The sequence below is a fragment of the Cygnus olor genome, chromosome 9 (genome assembly GCF_009769625.2).
Source record: "Cygnus olor isolate bCygOlo1 chromosome 9, bCygOlo1.pri.v2, whole genome shotgun sequence".
In the NCBI taxonomy this organism is placed as follows: domain Eukaryota; kingdom Metazoa; phylum Chordata; class Aves; order Anseriformes; family Anatidae; genus Cygnus; species Cygnus olor.
The window spans coordinates 15,263,400-15,288,317 of NC_049177.1; the positions used below are offsets into that span (position 1 = coordinate 15,263,400).

The 24,918-nt window shown below is 46.3% G+C and overlaps 1 protein-coding gene across 8 annotated transcripts in view; it reads right to left on the reverse strand.

Annotated features, from left to right (window-relative positions):
* The window catches only part of TP63 (tumor protein p63), a 102,264-nt gene that overhangs the window by 54,699 nt on the left and 22,647 nt on the right, over window positions 1-24,918 (reverse strand). The window contains exon 1 of one of the 8 annotated variants that reach the window (XM_040566795.1): window positions 14,254-14,435. The exons of the other annotated variants lie outside the window; for them this stretch is intronic. Within the exon in view, the coding sequence (XP_040422729.1) occupies window positions 14,254-14,295 (42 nt within the window). The 5' untranslated portion in view covers window positions 14,296-14,435. Of the gene's footprint in view, window positions 1-14,253; window positions 14,436-24,918 lie in introns of those variants that run through there. 8 annotated transcript variants of the gene reach the window in all.

Genomic DNA, 24,918 nt, shown 5'->3' on the forward strand with positions numbered 1-24,918 from the left:
GCTGCGGACGGCGAGCGCTGGTGAGAACAAAGACATCAAGGGCTGCGGGCACGTCTGCAAGGCAGCACCCTCTCCAGGGAAGGCTGCAGGGTGTGTGTTTACACACAGACACACATACACACAGCCTCCCCTCACCATTTACAGAAAGCGGTTGAATTCAGACATCAACCCTTGCCTGGCTGGAAGCCCAAAGTTTTGTCCAAACTCTGGTTTTGGTGTGGAATTGGTTTGAAAAAAACTGCAGGATCTAGTCCCACCACTGATGCCTGGCAGAACAGGAGTGCTAGCTAATAGAAAAAAGAAAGCACAGATTATCTAATTCTCAGAGCCTTTGTTCTCTATTCCCCCCCCCCCCCCAGGTTTCTGAAACTATTAATATCACTGAGGCACTGCAAAAGCCTTCAGGCGAATTTAACTGCAAATAGTTAGAGGGATGCAATTAGATCCTGACTACGTATTTTGGGACATCATTTTGATAATGTATCTCGAACTATCAGTTTCACTTCCTACATCCCATCAGCTCTGCTTTCAAGTTCTCATGCTAACTCATGCTTCTAGGTTAGGAAAGCCACGGTTTCACTAGAGACACTGCTGAATTAAAAAGCAGACTGAAAACTGCAGAGTTGTTTAATCCCCAGTCCCAGCTGCTGTGGGGCACCTGCCACAAGAGGGCAATGCAAATGCTCCAGTGCACAGGACCCAAACTGGGAACCTCCTCTGCAGGAACAGCACCCCCCCCTTTTTTTGGCTGCAGCCCACTTTCCAGTCCAATGCGTTAAGAGATAAGCCTATGGGATACACCTGCAAAGAGACCCTCTCACTACTAAGGCACGAAGGAGAGTCACACAAGTGAAGAAAAGCTTACAAGGAAACTTCACAGAAGAAAACAAAAAAGCATCTTCCAGCTTTTAACTGCTCAGCTATCAACATCTCAGAGTTTTGATTTTTTCTACCTGAAAATAAAGTTACCAGCCTCAGGTGTAGAAAGCCTTGATGTCTCCAACCCTAGCTATCAAAACCCGTCTCCATATCTCCAAAGGAACGTTTATCTACGCTGTGCACACATACTGACAAAGTCTTAGCTTGTAACTGCTGGATCTACGTGGCTTAAGAGCAGCGTTCAGCTACTCAGAAAGCCTTGCAAAACACCACCGCTGGCGCTTATTCTCCAAAGATATGAGATGATGAAATCCATATAGTAAACTACCGTGGACATCAGCAACAAGAACATTTTGCAAAGCATTTTGCTGCTTCTGTGCTTTGCCCCTAACTGATACACCAAGGCTAGCAGTTGCAGTAGTAGGAGCCAGCTTACGGTGATATTTCCGTGCTGGACAAGACAAAGATTCACATTTCTGTTGGAGAACACCCGCCCTGCTGCTTGTGGAAGGTCTGTTTTCCAGAGTGCTTGAGGCTCATCCAAAACAGACACCTTAAGTGTATCAAAAAAAAGATTTAAATCAACCTAAATTTTTCAGACCTTCCCAAAAGAGGATTTAGTAGGTGGAAACAAAGCACTTAAGCTTAACAGAAGTGCTTCTATCATAATTATTAATCAAGATAATGCTGACTGCAAAACTGTGCAACTTCACCAGTTGTTCAGAAGGCAGCTGATACAATACGTGATGTAGGCAAAGTGCTTGTGCCATTACGAAGAAGTGCCAAGAAATTAAGGGTTCCACCCATGCCCCTCAGCTAAAATCAGGGCTGAAGCTGAAATAGGGTATCTAACTCATCATAACAAGAGGTGTGATTTGGGTTGTATCTCTCAACTCTTTTCTCATCAAAAAGACTAAAAGGGCCTTCTGGACTGGCTGAAAGTCTGATGCAAAGAGATCTATGGGAAAGATCTCGGGCCGGCACTCCTCTCGGGAGGAACAAGCTCGCTGCGGACATCACCCAGGCCACCTCCTGGCCGTGTAGGAAAAGTATATGCTCACTTCCACACCAGCTCAGGCCCAGGTGCCTGCTGAGAGCCTGGGTGCTGGCTGCAGGTCACACAGCCTCTGTGCTCCCCCCAGCTCCATTTCTAAAATGCCAGCAAAGCCAGCAGGTCTACTTTGAAGAGGTTTCCCTCCAGACCTACCGTACAGCTAAATACAAACGTTCGGAAGCCCTCAGATGAAGCGATAACGTGTACTTTATACTCAATGTGAAGAGCAAGCAAGCAAATAACTTTGGTTCAACCAAAGATATCAACAGTTACCAAGATACGAGCTTTAGGGCCTGAGAACCTAAACTCTAATTACTATGGGTCATGGCTTTTAGCACTACTGCAAATCAGATCAACCTGAATAATCTTACTGGTGGGCCATTGCTTATTCCAGAAAGGGAGGAGACTCCTTCACATCCCAGCAGCGTTACTGACCCCTGGCATGATGGAGTGTGCTGGACTAGAAGCGACCCTGCAGTCAGCAGCTCCCATCCTGGCTCTCTGACCAGCCACAGCAAAACCAGAGGTTTAACATCTCAGCTCAATCCCACCTGTAGCAAGGAGCATAAGTATTTCTGCATACTGCCTCCTGAATTATTCAGAAGGGCATTTATTGGGTTATGCATTAAGTACAACCATGGCAATTTTAAGAAGCTAAATGCAAGAATGTTAATGAAAAAAGACACGCTGCTTCCAAAGGAAAGTTTAATATATCCAATATATTCCTGCACAAGTGTTTCATGTTAAGCAGTAAGACAATCCCAACTGGTCACCTAGACAATTTCCAACACCAAACATGCAAGCACAACCTAAAGAAAACTCAGTCCTTCATTTCACCCAGATTTAAAAAAAATACTAAGAAAACAAGCAAACATAAGCAACCAACTGAAGCCACGCAACCTTGTTTAAAGTTCAGACATGCAAGCTTAAAGAACTGCCTGCTGTGCATACTTAAAGCACCCCTTCCCTTCCAGGGGCGCCAATCAGCCCTTTGACAGCAGCCAGCTTGGTAGGCAATGCTGCACGCACTAAACAGAAGGCAGCGCACAGAAATTTGCAAAAAACACACCATCGTGCATAAAAGTGTTGTTTGTATACCGGGGAGAAAGAGGAAAGGCTGGGCAGTTTTCACTGGAATTAGCTACTCCAACGTGCATGTTACGCAATGCCTGTACCATTCAGGTTAACACACACAGCACAGCTTTAAGAGCCATACCTAGCAAGACTGCCAGCTGTGCGCGTTTCCACTCAGACACAGCTCTGTTGACCTCAGCAGAACTTCTCATTGAGTAAAAGTCCAAAAAAGCAGGCATTTGTAAGCCTGGAGAATAACACGGGTTCATGAAAAAACAGCATGAGGGCAAGTTTCCGTCTGCCCAAAAGGCTGCAAGCTTTAGAGTCATGTCGTTCCCCCCAGCTGCAATTGTTCTCCTTTTTAACTAAACTTTGAGTTTTGCCCCTTGGTTAATTCATTTACTTTAACTCAGCAAGAAGTACTTTTCAGCCAGAAGCAGGGTGCCTTTTAAAACAAGCACAGCCCAAAGCAGGAATGCCTGTAATTCCTGACTCCTACCACCTGCCACAGATTCAGGTAAAAAGAGTTTGTCTAATTCAAGGATTAACAGAATGACAGTGCATCCATCTCACACAAATATTAAATCTGAACATCTTGTACTATCTAAGTATTTTTCAATGCACATAAAAACAGTATTAATGACTTCCCTGTAGTGTATTTTAGGCTTTTAATGAAGGGAAAAAAAGCCCTCTGAATTGGGCTCTTGAAAGTGTTCTTCCTGCAACAAAATCAACTTCGTTTCTGAAAAAAAAAAACATTTTGTGCAGGCTTCTATTATAGCATCTAGGCTATGCTTAGCTATTTTGAAAATTCAGGTAGGTTAAAATAGAAAAAAGTCCAACATCCACCTCAGCGTACACATATACAGTCACGTCTTTACTGAGCTTCTGCACAGCAATTTGATAAGTAACTGAAAAATATATAAACAGACGAGAAAAAAATCGTCATCCTGTGAGATACCAGATATAATGGGACACAAGAACTCCATGATTTTAAAGCGAATTGATTAATAACCCAAAACACTCAGCTTACTAAAACTAAATCAGAGGCCAAGAGGTTCCTCTGTTCTCCTATTACCAGCTGGACAACACAGTGTCAACAAAGATCTGAAGAGCCAGAAAGCACGGACTATTTGGAAAGGCATCCCTCGTGCTCCCAAGAGATGTAAACATAAGTGAAGACAAAGACCTACAACAGGAAAAACAGAAAAAGCAAGGCCTAATTTTTTTTTGCCTAATTTCAGTGGCTGAGCAACTCTATGACCACAACTCAGCACAAACAACATGAGCTGAGTTCGTACAGCTATGCTGAAAAGTTGGATCAAAGAAAATATAATATGAACAGATTAAAATACAAAATCGGGGTTGGGTGGGCTGGAAAGGAAGACTCACAAGTAGTTGATTAAAGCTGCCTTGTTTCTTGAACTCTTAACTGGATGGTAATCATCGATGGCTATCAGTCATTTCTGACATGCAGCATTTTATTGTGTTGAGAGGGCAGCATTAGGCTGGACAGGATATCTGTGTCATCCACGCCGAGAGGCAGACACTAACCACCAAAGTATGGCCATAGGGCGCAAAGACAATGAATAATCAGGGTCCGAACAGCACTAGAAGCTGAAGTTAGTTCCCAAATTCATCGTTATGCTCAATAAAAGCAGAATACATCAGCTTTCAGGCACCAAGGTAAAATACTCCAGCTAGGTAGCATTTTAGTCAGAACGAGAAATTCAGATCATCTGCAAGTTAAATAAATCAAGTAGTTAAACAAAAAAAATCCAAAGAAACCACGCATAAACCCCCACACCCACTCTTTGAAGCGTGGTACAACTACGGAATATAAGAATTCAATAAGAGTTATAGGAGGGCAAAGGGCAAATTAAAACAAGTTACAGCAAGCAACAAAATGGGTTACACTGCAGCATGAGAGTCCCTACAGATTAAAAGGAAGATCTACCAGATTTTCTATCGTATTTGGCCATTATATCTGTCCAAAACGGGACAAAACACATGGATGACAGTCTCAAAGCCTGAGCCAAACAGACCTGAGCAGCACCACTGACTGCAAAGCTTGCAAGATTGCATAGGGAGTTGAGAGGACTGGCTGCCAAATCCTGATTATGCCCCAAGTGCAGAGAACAAAAGGAGGCAGGGCTTTACCTTCTAACACATGGCTTTATTTGGTATATTAAAGCAGCTCCTGGCCTGCACCAAGCAGCAGCAAGCTGGCATCACCTGCACCCAAGGACCTGTTGGGGTTCAGTACAGTGGCACACAAAGCCAGGAGGCCACCCCAAAAAGCTGGCCTTTGAGAATGGGACGAGTGTGAATGTGTGTACCTACAAAATGCACGCAGAGGCAGTGCTCCTTCCACAGTGACTTCATTCCATAATTCTTGCAGCCATCAAGAATGTTTTCTCGGCCATTTAAGTCACATTACCATAATGCACACATACAGAATTTCCATGGTGCTCTGTTACGGGCCCTCCAGTGTTGAATAACACAACCAAAATGACTTCCCATTTTTTCCCCTTGCTGTATAGTACTGCTGACTTCAGTATCCACATGAGCACTGGAAGGCGGATCTCCAAATCTGCACCTTGCCTTGAGACGCTTGACTGTGAAGGATTTTCACTACCCAAACTGAGAAGTTGACGGATTTGTTGTTCAGTACAGCAGCACCCATGCTAGCAGAAAGACAGGAACTTTTTCTGCTCAGTTTCCATGATTTTAGTGGATGCTTCTTGCAATAAACAATTTAGCTAAAATAGCTGCAGGGTATTTCCAACTTACTTGCACCCACCCCTGGCTGCATGTGATTTCAGTAGCCAAATACAGAAAGGGGTTCTAGACTGTTACTCATTAAGAAATGAATGTACCCATTAGTTTCTATTCAACAGCATGCTTAACTCCTTACCCCTCCAACTTGAACAGTCAGTTACTCCAGACACCCAGCACAGGGGCCTGATAAAGATTAGCCTCAACAGTTTTCCCACCTTAATATTCACATGGTGGTTTCCTGCTTGCAAAGTGACTAATATTTTCTAGATCACACCTAGCCAGTGTATTCTAGTTTCCTCTTCAGGAACTTCTTGCACACTTACCTGCTGCTGGAAGAGGGTTGGGGGAAATTCACGTGTCTGCTTAGTTCTACGCAGTCATCAGTGCTCCTTAGGGGAGTCAACTTTTATACTATGGATAAAATGGAGCATAGACTACAGCAGTGAGAAATCACAATAAAGGCTTGCAGAGGCTATCAGCGATTTCAGAAACAACCTAATTTTCAGAGTCCAAGTTCTACAGAGCACTTAATCAGGGTTTACTTTACTTTGCGCAACTACACACCCAAATGGTATTTTCTGAAGACATCACAAGGTTACCTTAAAACAAACAAAGAACAGGCAAAATGATTAAATATTTCAAGTCATTTCCCATACGGCAGAGAGATCCACTGGCTGACTTGACGCTTTTGTCGACAGCATGTTTATACGAAGCCACAGGCCAGGAGAGCTGCTCCTGTTCTGTTCACACCAGCTCCTGAGGCACCAAAGCCCCGCACATCAGTTCCCCTATGCAGCTGGACCTCAGCTCTGCAGCACAGAGATTTCCGCCTAAGCAGCACAACCAAGAAGCCTCGCGCTGCACCTCCTCCCCTCTCTCTGCTCCCAGAAGTCGGCAAGAGTCTTTGTATTTACATCCTAGATGTGGATTAAAACTGAAAGATTCCTATCTGCCGAGACACAATCCATCCCTTTCATTCCCAGACACTACCCCACCATAAAATATTTCCCCTTCCCTCCCTAAACTGGGCGTTTCCTCCCACTCTCTTGCCCTTGGTAAAAACATTCATCTTCTTGCCATCTTGAGGAACTTGGACTCATCTCAAATTTCACCAGGCCCCCTTGTATACCACTTCCCAAAGTCCTTGGGGGGAAGTTTAATCCGGATCCAAACTCTGGAATCGATCCCAAGAGGCTGCTGGGCTTCAATCAATGCACTAATTTTCAAGCATGCTCAGCCTTGCCACCTGGGTCCACTTCCAAACAGAACGGACGACTGGGCACAAGCTCAGAAATATATCACACCTCAAGCCATCTATTCTAGATACTAACATGCGCATCCTGGTTAAAACACTGCTCCTTCAGTTGTATCATTAAGGCTCCAGGTGAAACAGCAGCAGCAGGGGATTTGCAGAAAAACAAGATATCATTGAGTATTCTTGGATCAACTCCCAAATCACTCAAACCTGATATAATTAAAAAAGAACAATGAAAACAACAACGAAAAACTCATTTTTGTTACTTGCTTGTGCCCTGTGAAAAAAGGAGCTCATAACGTCAGTCAGTAATTTCGAACATCAAGTTTAGATTCAAGTTCCAAAAGATGATTCAATTTCACTTTGCCAACACTGAGGAACTAAGGCTTTCGCATATTTACTGAGCCCTCCTGAACAACCATTTATTATTGATTTTGCTCCTAATATTAGAAGCCTAAATAAAATTGCAATTGTTTTAAATCCCCAACTGCTCTATTTTCTTCTTGCACAAAGCAATTGCAAGAAGCCAAGCTAAATCTGGAAAGCCTCTCATCAGCTCGTTTAGAAGAGAATCAGGCCTCCCGCAGGATCCAGCCTGGTTATAAGAAATAGGTTCAACCCTACATTTTGCTGTACTTCCTTCTCCTTTGGCTTGCTGGCACATCACAGCCCGCATACTCCATTTGTCCTGTGCAGCTCTACTAAAGCTTTGTTCTATGGCTTACCCCTATTTAAGGGCTATTCTCTATTTCCTCTGACAGTTACCATGTCTTCTCACAGGACAGCAAAGCTGTGATGGGAAGCTCCATGTGGGAGAGCAAGGACTGGAAGATTACTTACAAGTTATTAAATAATACAAGAAAAACAATAGGAAATTTTTGAAGAACAGCAAATTGATTCACTTGGAGACACCCTCCCAAGCCCCTAACCATGCCTGAGCTCAAGTATCGCTAAACATCACAGCCTCAGTTGTCAAGGCACTGCAAGTTGATCACAGTGCTGAGATGGCAGAGATTCTAGAAGAGCGTGCGCAACTTAGAAAAATTTGAACTTCACCACCCTTGGAGAGCAATTATTTTCCTTTTAATTCCATTAGATACCAAAAGTGATGACACTAATCCAGGTCAAGGCATGCAAATAAAAGAGTTTGAGCTTACTTCTCCACTGGAGAGGTTGAAGTGGAGCATTAATGCTGGTATATGAGAAGCTACTCTCCTTTCAGATGATTTATGCAACCTTGCTTTAAAAGAGTTACACTCATTTTATTGCCTACTCTGCACATTCTCAAGAGGCGTTGGAGGCAGTGCCAGAAAAATAACAGGGCTTAACAATGTCTAGCACAAATCCATCGGTGCAAGAGCTCCTTTCTGAAGCGTTTCCAGATATTTTCAGTGGGAACATTTTGTAAATAGAACTTAAAATTTGCCTTGAGCCAGGCAACACCCGCTTTTACTCAGCCCTTCACGATAATAAAACAGGTAGTTTCTCCACGAGCTATAGCCAACGTCTTCCAGAGGAAAGAAAGTGCAAAGCACGTGGTTTACCAGAGTCACCCTCTCACATCCACGGCTTTCCTGTTGCGGGTTGCCATATCTTCCTGACCGAGCTAGCAATGCTTCTGCATCATGCAAAACAGAGCCGTGATTGGAAATAAACCCTTCTGCTCGGCATAACTTGGCAGATACAACCCGAACGGCCACCATCAGACAGAAACACGTACGTGAGGCAGACAAAGCTTCCTTTTGTTGTTCCCTTAATGCTTTTCTTCTTTCTCTGTCCCTGAGCAAATTCACTTTACTTAAAACCGTTACTTAAAAAAAGAAGTAAAAAGAAAGAACACACTAAGGGAGCCACACAGTAACATAGGTATGCTTGTGTTAGAAGAAATTCAGAGAATTCATGTGTTGGTGACAGCATGAAAGACTGAAGCCGTCAGATTGGTAAAAACCAGTGAAAAACAGCAGTTCCTGTATTCCCCATGGAAAACACTTTAATAGAAGTTACATGGATAATTTTATCTTGTCTCAACTAGAGTTAGCTTACACTAGCACTATGACCTTACTTCCCAGAATTTTTGCCAAGTCACAAACTGAAAATGGACCATCAGTTACAACTACCAGTTGAAGATTCAAAACACCTTCAAATGCGAGGATTGCTCCTTTCCATCTCACAGTGAATACTTTACTTTATAAATTTAGTATAAGTTATATTCACCAAGTGAAGCAAGTTAACAATTTGCCAACAACTGAGAAAACGCCCTGCCCCCAGTATCAGGCTGCTTATTAGTCCTTGTTTTGAGCACAGAAGATTGTAAAATGGAAATGCAATTTCTAATCTGATGTCCAATGTAATTGCTTTACCGTGCAAACCACAAAACACGCTACTGAGCAATAACAATGCTTCGCACACAGCCAGGCTATCCTAATCTCTGCAGGAGTAACACACAGCACACTCAGAAGTTAAAGCTGTGCAGACAAGACATCAGGTTTCATTTTTGTCTATTAAAGGACATTCTCATTCAGTCATTCCACTCACATGCAGGTTAATCACTTATTTCTGAGCTACACCCACAACATTTGGCTGCTGAGGACCAGTCCTTCTGCCTAAAGCAAGGAGATGATTCCTCCAGATAATACCCCCGATTCACTGCTCTACATGGGATCATGTTAGTTCTACCATCAATGCTGATATCATCCAAGCTTTTATGCATCATATTACAAAACAGAAGACCACCCATGGCATGACAAACCTGTTCTGAGAGCTGGAGATTAGACCCTTGTGGGAGCCAGACTCAGCTCTCGCCCAGAGCGGTACTTCTGTTTCAGCTGGCAGGGAGATGGGAGCACACGGCAAGAGGCAAGTCTCAGCTTCCTGCTGCCCATTTTGAGACTACTTCAATTTCTTCATTGGAAGACCCAGAAGGGGCAGTAGCATCTGCCTAGCCTCTCCGAACAAGAGATAAGGTGCATACAAGCCTACCTTAGCTTTTCTCTCACAGAGCAAAACACTGCAACTGGACTGGGGATTTAAAACCGCTCAGAGGAAAGAGTACTTGATTATACAGGGCCCCAACATCCTCGTGGAGGACCCCTGCATGCTTCACAGGCCTGCACAGAAGTCACATGATAATTTTAGTTCCTTAAGTGCAATTACAGCAAAACTGAGGGACAAACACACAAGGAGTATAACTGCAACGGGACACTAGTAAGTAATGCAACCCTCAATGCATCTCCTTATTTCCTGCTCCCAGTGAGGGCCTGTGCCCAAACATGCAAGTGTTAATATCATTTCGATGCTCAGGAGCCCCTAAAAGGCATGCTGCTCCTACCCAAATCCTGCGCCATTCAGGGAGAAGTTTCGTCCCAGGCATCAGGAGTTAATGTCTCCCTAATTAGAGCCAGCAGAACTCCAAGACACCTTCACAAACAGAAGGATGGACTAGGAGAGAGGGGCAGGCTTAGCCAATACCTCTCTTGAGAAACTCATTAAGCTCCATATAGACTCCTCCAAGCGCTTATCCCCAGCGCAGGGTGAGATGCAGGGTACAAGAGACAACACAGAGCTTAGCCTTTCTCCCTGGTACCTCCAGACTACAGGGAGGCAATGAGACAGCCGCACTCCTGGGAGTGACCAGGTGGCTTCTCAGGAAGACTGCTTCCTTCCCCCTAGGCTTGGAAGAGGGCCACAAAGCAGGGCATGGCAGAGCAGTTGCCACAGGCAGTTGAGGTGACCACTGAAAACCAGCCAAGGAAAGCAGCAACAGTGGGGCCACAACTTCTTCCTCCTCAGATGGTTCACAGCCAAGTTCAGACAGCAAGGACTCAACTCCGATCACATTTCTACTACACATCAGTGAAGCTGATGCTCAAGTTCAGCTCTATCTCAATTTCTAAGTCCTTTAACCTGAAATTAAGGTCTGCTAAGCCAACATCCCCAACAGAGGAACATTTCTTGTGCCACAGTAAGGTAGCCCTGCTCCCTCAGGACATCCAGCCCACAGACCCACCTGACTGCTTCTGCCAAGAGCGAAGACAGGGCACTACAGGTCAAACACATGCATCTGAATTATCATTTAATAATTTATGAGGTCCACCCTTCTGAATAGGTTATCCTAACCCTGAATCAAAGATTTGCAGCAATCCAGCCCATTTAATTTCCAGTACAAAGGAACGTTGCCAAAAAGCCATGCAGCAGAGCACAAGAAGTTTTAAAGATTTTGTATAAAACTCATTTCCCCATTCCCCTCCCAAAGCTATGATAAAATCTTAACGGAAAGAGATTCTTTAATTTGCCTCTCTCCCACAAAGAGCAGGAAGATCTTTGGGAAGAAGGAGATAATCAAAATTCACAGCACTTTTCTTATCAGTGTTTGAACAAGTCGTGTTTATTCTTTTGGCAATGCTTTAATTTAATTTCAGCAAACACACCGAACTCTCTACATCATCATCTCAGCCAAACTCCAGAAGAATCAGTCCCCAGAGGAAATCTCTCTACTGCTCTCATCCTCTACTCCCAACGCTCAGGAAACTTGGACAAGACTGGACAGACTTGCTGTTATGTTCTGTGCAAAGCATTGCTGGTTTACAAGCACACCGACTTTGGGGCATGTTCCCCTGCAGATGTTTCTGCACAATACCTAGAACTGCCAAATGTGGAGACGAGATAGGAGAGCCATCTGATACCCAAGGGTTCCTGTTGAACACCACCTCATCACCCCATTATAACCACTCCAAACACGCTACACCTCTCTTTTTCTCCTCTCCTAGTCAAAGATACAGGAATGGGCTGGAAAGGATCTCCAGGGTCACCAAGTCCAGCAGAGTGCCAACAAAGAGCTCAATCACTCTTACAGTCAACCCAGATCAAACACTGGATTAGATTAAACTGGAAAGAGGCTGGGGCAGGTTCCGCCTCCAGCCTTTCAGGGCTGTTACTGACTCCTCAAACACCCCTCTCTCAACCTCCCTCAACCAAATTTTGCCCATTTTGGAGGAACTCCTCATCTCACTGTGGCATTCACCACTGTGCTCGTGGGCATGGGCCCCACGGGGCCGCAGGCAATGGTGTGAGCTTGCTGCCCCAACCGCGCGGGCCTGGCCGGGCCTTGCGCAAGGCCCAGGCCACGGGGTGGAGCGGGCCACAGTGCCAGCAGGTAGAGCACGGTGCCCGTGAGCCAGTGCTGGAAGACAAGGTGCCCTGATATGCAGTGTGGAAGAAGGGGGGAGGAAACAAGCTTTAGCGGGAGAGAAGCTGCCTGCTCTCCATTTTAAAACTGGATTTCAGTGTAAAAAAGTTTGACTTGCCCCCCCGCCTTAATAAGGTTTTTGTCCATTTTTAGACACAACCTACAGTCTACACTAAGTTTTTCGTGAGTTTGCATGACCGCCTTCTGCCCAGACGAGCAACAATGCTAAAAATCTCAACTCCAACAATAGTTGCAACAGACTGCTACTCCTGTTTCCACACTGAGAGCTGAAGGTATTTTTTAAATTCATTATTAGTTTTCCTTTGAGGAAGCCATGCAAAAGCCTACAATGGGCAAGGTTCATCACCACCAATATATTTTCATTGAGCATTAACAGGTCTCCATCTCGCTCAAGAAGAGTCACCAGAAAAACTGCTCTCCCTCAGAAATACAGCCAAGTCAATGTTAATTGGGTTTTCTTTCTACAGCACGCAACGCTTCACTGAATGAGCAAAGTCAGTGCATCATGCTCAAATCTAAGAGGGAAAAAAAATGGCTAAAGCCTTTTACAAGCCTCCCCTGACTGCCACCATGATGAGCAGCATTTGAGCTGAGTGAGAACGCTCTGAGTGCATCGCTTTGACAGATGAGCCCAGCAAGTCAACCATAGGGACTCTACAGCCTCACCGCTGCTATTCAGCGAAAGTTGATCAGATAGCAGGAGACAAATAACGCCAAGCAAACACACCAAGAAGTGCTCTCCCCCCACTTAAGAGTTTATAATTAACCTAAGGAAAAAAAATATAGTCACTAGTGTCTTCTGGGCTGCAGAAGCAGCTAGGAACGGAGAGCACACCGTGCATTTGCACGCCCTGAAATACAGGGGACCTGGAAAACACACAGGTTTCAGTTTACCTGAGTTACAAGCCTGCCATCCCAGGTGTGCAAGCCCGAAGTGTACATTTAACAGGCTTTTCCTCACCAGCTATCACATCTCCTATCCGCACTCTCGGCCATGCAATTCCTATTTTGTTTTCTTTTCCGAATGGCTGAGCTTCTGTCTGCTGCAGGTCCCGCACCCCATGCCCTCCACTTGAAGCGTTTTCACCAGAAACACACGCGCGCACACAGACAGAATGGAGCTTTTGCTGCATCGCCATTCTGACGAGTGTCAACACAGCTGCTGTCTCCGCTGGAATGTAAACCAATATTGTTGTTAGATCTGATTCAGCTCCAGGTAACTTCCTCAAAGACTTTCACAGTATGTGGCAGTTTGCTCGATTTCCACCTTACAAAAACATCAACCCAGTTGGTTAAAAAAAAATCTAAGCTGTATCTGAAGTTCGAGTTCAACTCGCGCCCGCCCATACGGTGCAAAAAGGTTGCATCCATTTTACACAAATTTATTCTCTAAAGTGCTTAAACAGACCTGTATAAAATATCTTTCTGCTGCAAGTCACAAGGCAAGGTATTAACAGCACTGTGTAAGAGAGTTATCGGTGTGGACGCTAATGCAACATTTGTGGCAAAGAACCTCCGTTAACATTATTTTACTTAAAAAGGTAACCAAAGAAGGGGATTACAATGCATTTTTGGTTTACTTCCTAAACATCATCCACTTCTAACAATGCGCAGCAATTTTGGCAATAAAAAGACTAGTTAATGAGTTATGATGTAGTCAACACAGATACTGTTCATACTGCTACACGAACGGAATCTGTATGCATTGGTCACAGTACGCGAGTGCTTTGACTTGCTTTTCCAATGCAAAAAAAATTTTTTTAAATATGTTTGTTTATTCAAGGTTCTCCAAACAAATTCACTGTCCCAAATGTAGACTCAAAGCTCATTCTCACTCCAATATCCAGCCCAGCAAACTACCTGCCATTTGTAAAGGCGTAAGAGTTTCAGAAATTAATGTATATTCCATACCTTACAACAGGGCTACAGGGGTAAAGAAATCGCAAAATTTGACTAAAAATAAAATATATTAGAGAGATCACAACTCAAACCTAGAATCCTTACCTCGCTATACTGGGACTGGGCATTGTTTTCCAGGTACAACATGTTAGCAGTCAAATTGATCAATGCTGCTGTTCTTTCTTCTGGCTCCAGGATTTTGACAAACACCTCCCACCCCCTAGAAGACCCTAAAAGTATGTGATGCTACTAGGAAGATAACAGGACTCGGAGTGTGCCTCTCTGCATAATTTAAGTTTCCCTTATATACCTAACTATAGGCGAGGAGGAGGAGGTGGGGCTCTCCTGCCTTACCTGTCCAATCTGTCAAAGTGCCACCTGGAGTCCTCCACTCCAATGGAGAGAGGCCTCTCCCAGCTCATTAAGTAGTTAGAATTCCTTATCACCAATCTCTAAAAAGCGAAGGGAAGAGGGGGGGAAAATGACAGGAGGGGAAAAAAAAGAGAAAAGAAACGAAAGGAAACTTTAACTTTCCCCTGTCACTTTTCTACACGTTTAGGAACTCAAAAGACAGCCACGGAGTTGCTCCAATGCAGCCACTCCAAAAAACTATTTATTTATTTTCCAAGAAGAGTCTAGTGTTTTCCTCAGGCACTGGCTTCACTGCTACCAAAGCCCAAAGCATCTGGGAAGGGATCAAGGCATAACATTTGAGACCGGCAGGGCAGTAGTGCAGCCGAGCCTCCAGCTACTGCGGCTTGCAGCTTTTGGACAAAAAACAGAAGGGGCTTTCTGAGAAGCAATCCTTGTTTTGTGCACCATAATCCAGCCACATGCTCTGTCATCCATGTGCTTTCATCCATGCTCACAGGACATCACTTTGCTGCAGCTACATTTCTTCCCTCCTCTGCGATTGTTTCTAATTCTGCAATAAGCTTAGAAGTAATATCACTTACAAACAAAATTATTAAAAATTGAAAAAACAACTTAAAGAGACTCATGATTTTGAGCTAATACTTGGGAGAAATTTCTGGGTACCCTCCAGCAAAAGCCACCCGACCACTGTGCCCACAGCAACTAGAGATTCTGGGAAGACACCTCAGAGCCCATCTGCGGTAAAACTGATTTGCTGCGTGCTCACTGCAAACAGCCCTGCTGTGACTTCACTCTGAACAAGCAGATACCCCCCAGCCTGCCCCAGGTCCCTGTGTAGGCGGCCCTGTACATGGGTTGCAAGGTCTGGGCTGTGCCAGCAGCCCCGGAGCAGAGCTGCCCAACAGTCCGGAGCTGCGCACGGGGATCCACCGATCCACCGCCGACTACGTGGGATGCATGGGGAGAACAAAAGGCAGCTCCTTTCGTCTGCTCCTGGAAGAGCAGGCAAGCTCCATCCAACGAGGGGAAACAAAACACCTTTCGAAAGGGGTGGGGAAGGGGGAGAGAGGAAACCTAACATCCAGATCAGAGAGCAGCCGCCTGCCCTCCCAGCCTAATGACAGTGCTCCAGCCTTATTTGAGGACGTGCTGTGAAGACCACTGGCTAATTGCTTAGTACGCACACTGCTGCAGCCACTCACAATGAAAATCGAGTCCCTGAGTGCAACTGACCCATGGGGGGCTTTGTAGGAATAGGGGGAGGAAGAGAAGTCCCTGGCAGACCTGCAACCCACGCAGAGCCCAGCCAACGCCTCCTGCCCAGGGAGCTGCTCCCTGCTGCACCAACTCCCTCGCCTTTGGGCATCCTTTAACCCTAACGTCTCTGGGCTCACGAGGGGAGGACACCGGGTTCACAGGGAGATCAGCATAAGCAGGCTGTGCTGCTTGTGAGTGCAGGGTGGTAATGGCTCCCCGGGCTGCCCTCCCCAGCATATTACAGCAGAAGGAGCTGCCACTGCCTTCCTGCCACCCTGAGAACCAAAGGACACAGCCAGCTCCGCCAGCTCCTTTCTAAAACTAATAAAACAGGGCAAAAACACTAGCAGAAAGGAACTGGCAGCAGAGCAAACAGAGCAGAGGATCGCAGTGCCCTCCCTACCCTGCAGCAGCTCCTTGCTGTAAGAGGCAGTGCAGCTGTCTCACTTCGCTCTCACGCAGTGCGTTTGGCTCAGCAGAGGACTGATGGACACCAGAGCAAAGGGTTCAAGCGTTTACCATACACATTGCCTCTCCCTCCTTGCCAAGCACAACACAAGGAGGTGCTTCCCCTGGACGGTACTTCCAAGAACGGGCTGCAGGGAGTAGCACAGAGCCCTCCCCAGCAAAGGGAGGGCCCAACCTACCACCAGTAGCAACATCCCAGAACAACGGGGGCCCCGGCGCACACCCTCAGCACTCCTGAACTATCAGGAGGATCCTGCTGAGCGCAGAACATGTTTCCTACATCACCAGAACAATTCAGGAGACTACTGCCACAGCCCCTTGCCTTCTCCATCTTCCCCAGTACCACTTGCTGCGCTCGATGCATTTATGTGATCTTGCCAGAGATGGGTACAAGCCAGAAAACCACACAAAGTGCTCGTCTGGAGATACAGGCAAGGTTTGCAGGGAACAGCCACAGCACCACTAGCCGAACAGGTCACTTTGCAGCAGCACTGCGAAGCTTGCAGAGCTTGATGGACATCAAGCTGGAAGTCACCTGTGGATTTACTGCTGTGTAATAGCAGTATATATATAATATAATAGTGTTACGCTGAGCTTGGAGGACTGGCAGTTTTGACCCCTTAAATCCTGTCAGGTTTTTGATACTTGCCTGTAAACTCAAAAGCTATGAAGAAGGGGAGAGAAAGAGTAAGGTAAGATGCAATCATGTATCTCCCAACCTCAGCAAGTCATTGCAAAAAAGTCATTTACTAGCTGTGCTACTAAACTCAGAAGATCCTCCTTTTCCAAGTCATTAATGCAGCACTGTTGTGTTGGGTACCTGCTGTCTTCTGTCCCACAGGTGGCTGGAGGTGGTTGTGGGTGAAGCAACACCCAGATGCGCTACACAGAGATATGTGGAAGTTTATCCAACGGGATCTGCATGTCAAACACGAGGAGAAGTGTATATAGCATGAATAAATTGACATGTCAGCACAAATCCCTGCCCTCTGTACACACAGCCCCGACCTGGCTCGGTGTTTCAGAAGTATTAGCCTGTGTTATCATCTTGAAGGAGATGCTTGACAAGGGGCCTTTTGCAAACCGTCCTCCACAGTGCCACAAAGGAGGCCACCATCACCCTGGCATTGGAGGCAGAGGTAACAGAGCATCCCCAGAGCTTCCAGGCTGCAGGCAGGAGACAGCACTCAAAAATTCCAAGAATTAAACGTAGATGAGCCTCCAAAAACCTAATAGCAGTAAGGCAGTCTCTTTTAGATGCTGTCAGAGGAAATCTCATCTCCCTGAAACTGCATCTGCTTAAATAGATGTCACAAAACTAAAGTGACCCCCATTCAGACTGCACACTCGCTCCTCTGCAACGGGTCTGTAATTACCATTTCTGAGCCTTCTGGAAAAGGCTTTCCTTCTCCAAGGAGAACACCATAAATTCTGTTTCAACTATGATGGTATAAAGTCACAGGCAGGACAATCTTTGCTGTAGCAAGGTATAACCTCTACCTACAATCAGCCTAGTCAAAGGAAGCAAATCATTGCAGAAGGCCCTCCTTCCACATCTTAAAAAATGAATTATTTCTATTCACACTGAGGCCAAAGCAACAAGGTTTAAGTTTATTCTTCCAGTCCAATAAGCTTCCCCCCATTCCCCCTCCCCCCCAAAAAACAAACAAACAAAAACTAGAAAAAAAAATCAACCCAAAGCATCAGACTGTGTTTCAAGCTTTAGATGCTCTGGCTGAGCACAGAAAAGCGAAGCAGCCGATGCTTGGAAAGGAAAAATCTCTCTCGCCTCTAAAGAAGAGACCTCCAGCACTTTAGGAAACCAAAATAATTATCATTAGTTAGATTGGAAGGTTTCAGGTGCAACCCTCCCAGGTCTGACTCAGTTACTCCAGAAAGCTTCTGGCAACACTTTGCAGCTCCCGCTGGTATGTTGAGAAACAAAGTACACAAACAAGACCCCTAACTTTCCAAAACGAGGCATCAGCCAAGTCAAACTGCGGATTCAGGTTTTTCTTTGGAATGTGCTTTCCACATGCTGTTACACGGTCTGTCCCAGCATCTCTGCCTGGTACCATCAGCAAGTTCCCAGTAACCCCTCCTGCGTACAAGGTAACTGTGCTAAAACATGGAAATGAAAAAGAGCAATGGCCACAAGTCTTTTTAATGGTAATGTTAATTGGAGATTGTGTAATTTCAGGGGGGGGTTGGGGGGTTGCACGCACCTGCCTGCTTGTTAGGTGGCTTCATGCAGAATTTCCTGCAGATCAAAGGGAAAAGTCTGCTCAGACCTCTCCACTTTGTTGTAAAAATAGTATCTGGATCAACCGCGTCACCGTGGACTGCGACATCCACTCAGCTCAGAAATGTTTACAAATTAAGACTGAGATAACAGAAGGAGGAGGAAAAAATAGAATGTGTGGGTTTTCCCCCCCCTCCCTTTGCTACATATGAATAACTGCTGAATGCTCAAAAACAAGCCTCTGCCAATTAGCTTGGGGAGTTTTTCCAGTGAAGACTTTATGGGGACACATGTGATGGACAGTAATAGAAAGCAGCCAGGTTAAAGAGCAAAAAAAATCACCCTTCCTTCCTGAAAGCTAGCACAGAGGTGGTCAGCTGGCCTTCACTGCTCAAATCAACCAGAAGAGGTGAGGAAGAAGAATTTCTATACTGAAACAGGGACTTTCCCCTTTCAAAAAAAATATAGCAAGACAAAATTAAAAAAACACCCAAGAGATGCAGTGGTGGGCAGGATGCTGCCTTTCAGCTACAGAAAGCAGCTGGATATGGCCTCATGTGCAGCCACCAAGCCAGAAACACGCCCTGATTGCACTGCAAGTGCTTGTTACTAAAGGATAATCCCTTTTTCCAAGGACATCCAGCTGCATTTTTCCCCCATTTTCAAAACTCAGGGGGAAGACTGACTTGCTGAGGGCAGGAGCAGAGCCCTGCTCCCTGGCTGCCTGCAGCGCAGGTTGGCTTCTCCCTCCCCAAGGCAATCGGCTGTCACAACAGGTCTGCCCTCCGACCCTGGGTAAACATCTGCGCACGCTGCTTATTTGAGCTCCTATAGCTTCGTTATCTCCCCAGAACACCCCTAGGGCTAATTAGAGAGTTAATGGCATCATGTCAGGAGATAACGCTCTGTGGGGGGAGTGGGGAGAGGGAAGGTGGAAAGGAATTGTGAAACAAAACCAGTTCCCTTCACAACCGCTGTGCAATATTGGTTTAGGAAGGGCGCACGCAGCCCCCAGGGACTCTGCCCTCTGGCTGCCGAGCTCCATTTAATAAGGGAGCAAAGACACTCCTCTGGAGAGATTCGGCTTTCCAGCCAAGATGATGCAAGGTCCCCACGTCTTCCCTACCAGCTGCACAATCCAGCCACCTCCAGTCCTGTCTCCTACTCCTACCAAGGGAGGTTACTCCCACCAAAGCCAGCAGACTCCCTTCCTCCAGCTGGGAGTACAACGCAGGCTGGAAACCAGGTAACCAGATCATTTATCAATCAGAAAGCTCTGTTTTATTCCTGGTGCTCTTTTTATGTATTCCCCCCCCCCCACACACACACATTTCTGTACCTTGGTAACCCTTTAAAAAGCAGTTGCTTTAGTAAAAGTGTTTAAGGATAAAAGGAAACAACCTCCTGCAGACAGAGACCTCTGCAGGGCAGCTGATCAGCCTTCAAACCCACTGGCCAGACAACATTTCTACACTGATGAATGCAAAACTATGGGCCAGCAGACACCTGAGCACAGAGCCATGGCCAGGGGACTTTGGGGCTTTAAGCTTTTGCCACCAGCAGATCTTTTGCCTGATAGCTCTCAATGTTCAAGCTGTGTTTTTGCTGGGGACCTTTGGGTGCCTAACATGCGCGCGCGCACACACACACACACCCCTCCACCCCCCATTCACAGAACATTTTGCAGAAGTAAAAGAGAAAGTCATACAAGAAAAGAGCGTTACATTCAAGAGCATTACAGTTCACTGTAATTCCCAAGCAGCAAAACCAGCCCCATCCCTCCAGCTGGATGTGGGCATGGCACAAGCCTCCATCCGACAGCGATCTGGCCAGGGAAAGGGAAAAAAAGAGATAAGGACAGATTAGGGAGCCTTTGTTTTTAGTTAGGAGAGAAGCAACTGTTGACAGATCAGGTTTGTTCTTGCACAAGCAGCTGAGGGGAAAGTGGTGTTCTTCTCTTATCTTGTATAAACTACAGATCACTCGCAGGAAATGCAAAGCTGTTAATAAACGCACAATCATAGCAGTTCTTTACAGCCAGGTTTAGTGCCTTGCCAACTCCACACACACACACACCATCCCTTGTACAATAACATTTAAAGAGAGCCACCAGGCTGCAACCATTTGAGATTGGTCTCCCAAACCTCTCGTTAAACCCTGACCCCCTGCACCTGGTACCCACCGACACTCCTGGCACAAGCACAGCACCATTACCCTATATTACCCCAGTGTGTTTGGGTCCCCAGCTCTCAACTCCTGCTGCAGGACCTCCAAACACTGCTGCCACCCTCCCAGGCACTGAGGCAGCTGGGGAGGCTGCTTTTTCTTTACATTTATTTACTGTGCAGAATTGTTGAATTTTGCAGTGCTGGTCTTGGCCCGAATGCCCTCTGCCTGCTCTCACGCACCCCACTGGTATGGGGACAGCCACAGGGTGGATGACCATAGGGTTCAGTTAGCTGGCCAAGGATCTTCCCCAGTAATCACCTTAGTTTTAGATTGCTTTAATTTTAATCCAGTTTGGACATCACCGTGTGGTCCGCCTTACCTAACCGTGACTGCAGAGAGAAAGAAGGGTGCTCGAGGGTACCTTTCCTTCCTATTTAAACAGGCTGGAGATACAAATCCTTGTTTCAGAGACGACATAGTTGCATTCGTTACCAAAGACTCCTTTGATCTTTCATTAATCTCTGCAAATTCAGATGCTGATTAGCAAAGGGTTTATTCAGCAGTGACTGAACTTACCCAGGCCAAAAACCACTCCTTAATCTCTGCTTCACAGAGATTGATTTAATTTTCTGTGACTGCCTGACAATTCACTCCCTCGTTAATTTAAATGCTATCAAATCAGTGACACTGAGGTGGAAAGCAGACAGTAGAGGCATTCAGAGGAAAACATTACCCAGTCCGCAAGTGTCATCACAATATATTGGAGGAAAAATAATAGTCATTAACAGGTCTGCGGGCAGGATCTGCAGAACCACAAAGCAACACAGCAAGGCTTTGGATGCACCAGGCCTTCTTCAAAGCAGGAATCCCCAATTAATGCAGGAGAAGGCTTTAAAAACAAGAGCTACACCCCAGAGCAACGCAGACACTTGGGCCATGGTGAATGAGGAAGGGGAGCAGGGCACTCCCAGGGCTGTGCTCCAAAGGAGCATCCTGCAAACCTCCAGCCCGCTCACGGATTGCTGCACAGCCTCACATGGTGCCAAACGAGCACAGGCAGTGCTGCAGCCTGGCAGCAGGGCTGCGAGGTGCCCTTCGTCCATCCCACCTCACAAGAGTGGATACCACAAAGCTCCACAAGGTTTTCATTTGGCTGGAGGTGAACTGCTCAGTTCAGCACCCTACAGAAGACAGAAGTGCCTCGTTTCCCTTTATCCACCAGTTAGGTAGCACGAAAAGACAATCCAGGTCACTGGGAATTTGGGGGATGGCAATGTCTGTTGGCATTCAGCTGCTCTTCATGGATTCATGAAGTGCGAGGTGCCCAAGCGGTTTACTGCTTCTGGGCTCTGTGCTAATCAAAATGTTCCCAACTAATAAAATGAGAAGTACACTTAGTTTAAAAAAAAAGAAAGGGGATCCTATCAACTACATACAGACATATACAGTGAAGTTCCCAGCAAAGCAGCATAATCCCTAAACTTACTCCGGAGGCAATAAGTGCCTATGGTCTGTTGTTCTAAGATCAAGATCCTTTTTAATTAAGCATTTCTGCACTCCTTTTAAAGATGTAAAATAAGTGCTAACACGTTATTGCTCCATACCTACGCAAGGAGCACGTGCAGCACCATGGAAACCTTTGGAGGCAGGCCTAGCTGCTGGGGGAAGACGTCTTCTGAAGCGACTGCTTCTTTTGTTCTGACGTATTTGCATGTAGGCAGATGACAGCATTTGCAATTGCAACACTCTTCCAGCTCACCTGCTGACAGCAATACGAGCTGGGGATTTAACGCCAGCTCTCCTGAGGAGCCAGACTCCTCTCCCACTTCAGCCCTCAGCCTCACACTCTGGCATGCTGCAGAGCACCCCACCACACCTGGCTCATTTCCACTAGGCTTGTGCTTTTTAACTTCAAGTGAGTTTATTCCCTCCCAAACTGGAACTAAAGCCAGGTACTAAGTGGGTAGGAAAAAAAAATAAAGTTCTAAATATGCTTCCAAGATAGTCTTTAACAGAGTAGGCATCATCTGTTTGTTTTCTCCAATGCCATTAATTAAAAACACAAAGCACTTAGTGTCACCATACTCACTGACTGACTGCGTTCCTACAAAAAGGAAACACAACCAGCCCTGGTCTGCAGCCAGAACCAGGACAAAACACCACAAGAAAGGGAGGCATGGAAAATTTTAAAGAAACGAGCATCTTTGGAGCACTACAATACATAGAATGAGAAAAGTCATCAGGCTTTTTTGCCAAAATTGAATGCACAGATGCATTCTCGATATGCATCCTTTATCTGAATGAATTGACCATTTTTGGATTTGGATCTGCAGCCCTAAACCTGATTAGATCTGGAGGGACCCATGCCGCATGAGATTAAACATTCAGCAGTATTATAAAGCCAAGCCTAAATTAGGAGAGCTTATAAATTCAGCTGCAAACAGGAGAGGTGCTGGAGGGAAGCTTCCCGAATAATGTATTTACTCATTATGGAAATGCCTTTGCATAATCCCAACCTTCTTTACACAGCTATGGAACGAACAAATACCCACACAGAAGAGAAACTTGGCAGACCTCAAACTCTCTCAAGCACAAACCAGACAGTAATAAAAGCTTTGATCACATATCTGTGCCGTACAAAGTCCTTGCTTCCTTTCTATGGTCAATCTGGGAATACTTATGCATGGAAGCAGACAGCCACACAACCCACTGCCGCATCTACTTATCAAATCAGACTTCACCTCCAGGTGCAAAACCATTTCCCAACAAACTTCAGGGCTGTCACACCTGCCAGGGCCCTGGGAAGCAGACACGACATGTCACCAGCCTCTGCACAGACAACTCTTCCTGCACTACCCAGCCACACCACACCACCTCTGCCTGCCGCTGGAACACAGACATCCTCCCTGTCCTGCAGCCCCACTGCCCCGTAGCCACCTTCCATCCTCTTCCTCAGCCATTACCTTGCAGCAGGCAGAGTTCTCTTCTCCTGACCCAGCAAAACACTTTTAAGTGAGCAACTAAATTAACAGAGATGAGAGCCTGCCCTTTAGTATTAAGGCACCGGATAGGACGGGTACTGCAAACCCTTTTGGACAGAGCTTTTTTTTTTTATTATTTTAAATGTCTGTCTATCACATTCTTGCTTAGTAAAGGCCTGATTCTGACCTATCCCAAACATGCAGTAGGCTTCTAAAGAGGCAGGAATTTAGTGCATGGCCTCCCAAGTACAAATTACTGAACTGATTTACATGATGCTAAGGCCAAAAGTGTGCAGAAGACAGCCACCAGCTACTCAAAGGCCTCAGCCCCACTCTTCTCCAGCTGCACGGGCAGGTACCCTGCACAAGGTGACTGGGGTGGCTCCTCTGATTTCCCACAGCAGGCTGAAGAAGATACCTGGGAAAGGTCTCCTTCCCCAGGAGGAAGTACTGAATACCAAATCTGAGACCCGTTTCTGGTGCAAGGACTTAGGCTGAGAGCATCAACGCTTCCATGTTCACCACAGGCTGCATCCAGCTTCTCCCACTGCCCATTTTTTCCTCCGCCTCCCTGTATAAAGGAGAACAGGTCTGGGCAGCGGAGATACAGAGCTAAAGTTGCGACTTGAACACAAAATACACGTTGCACCTCCCAGACTTCTCTGGCCACCAGGACTTGGGCACCCCCAGCCCACAAAGCTGGGGACTGAATCCCAGGAAGACGCTGCCCTGCCCGAAGTACCCACACCACCACCCCAAGGTGGGAGCTCTGTGGGACAGGCAGCGTGGTGGTGCCTACCCAAAGCAAACACCCGCGACAGCAGAAGGCGAGGAAGGACAAAAAAGCAAGGAATTCTCTCTCCCTTTTGTGGGGAGGGACAGATACAGGTTAAGAAAACCCTGACCAGAGCGACTGTCTGCAAAAAGGCATTCCACTGAACTGGTTAGGCAAGGGGCTGCGAGGACGGCTCGCTCAGGGGCATGAAAGGAAGGTATGCACCTGGGGGAGGGGGCCGACCCACTCCATTACTCGGGACAGCGTGCCTGCTCCCACCCGGGAGGGCCCTCGGGGTCCCCAGAGCCCCCAGCGCGCTGCTGGGTCACAGGCAGAAGACCAGGAGACTTCCAGGCTCTGCAAGCCCCTCCAACAATGCTTTTTCAGGATGCCACCCGCTGGAGTTCTTAGCCCAGGCCACCTTTGTTTGGGTCCCGACTAGCACCGGTGAACTATTTGAAAGGAATTCCGAGGGGTGAAGGAAAACGGTTTTATGGCAGGCT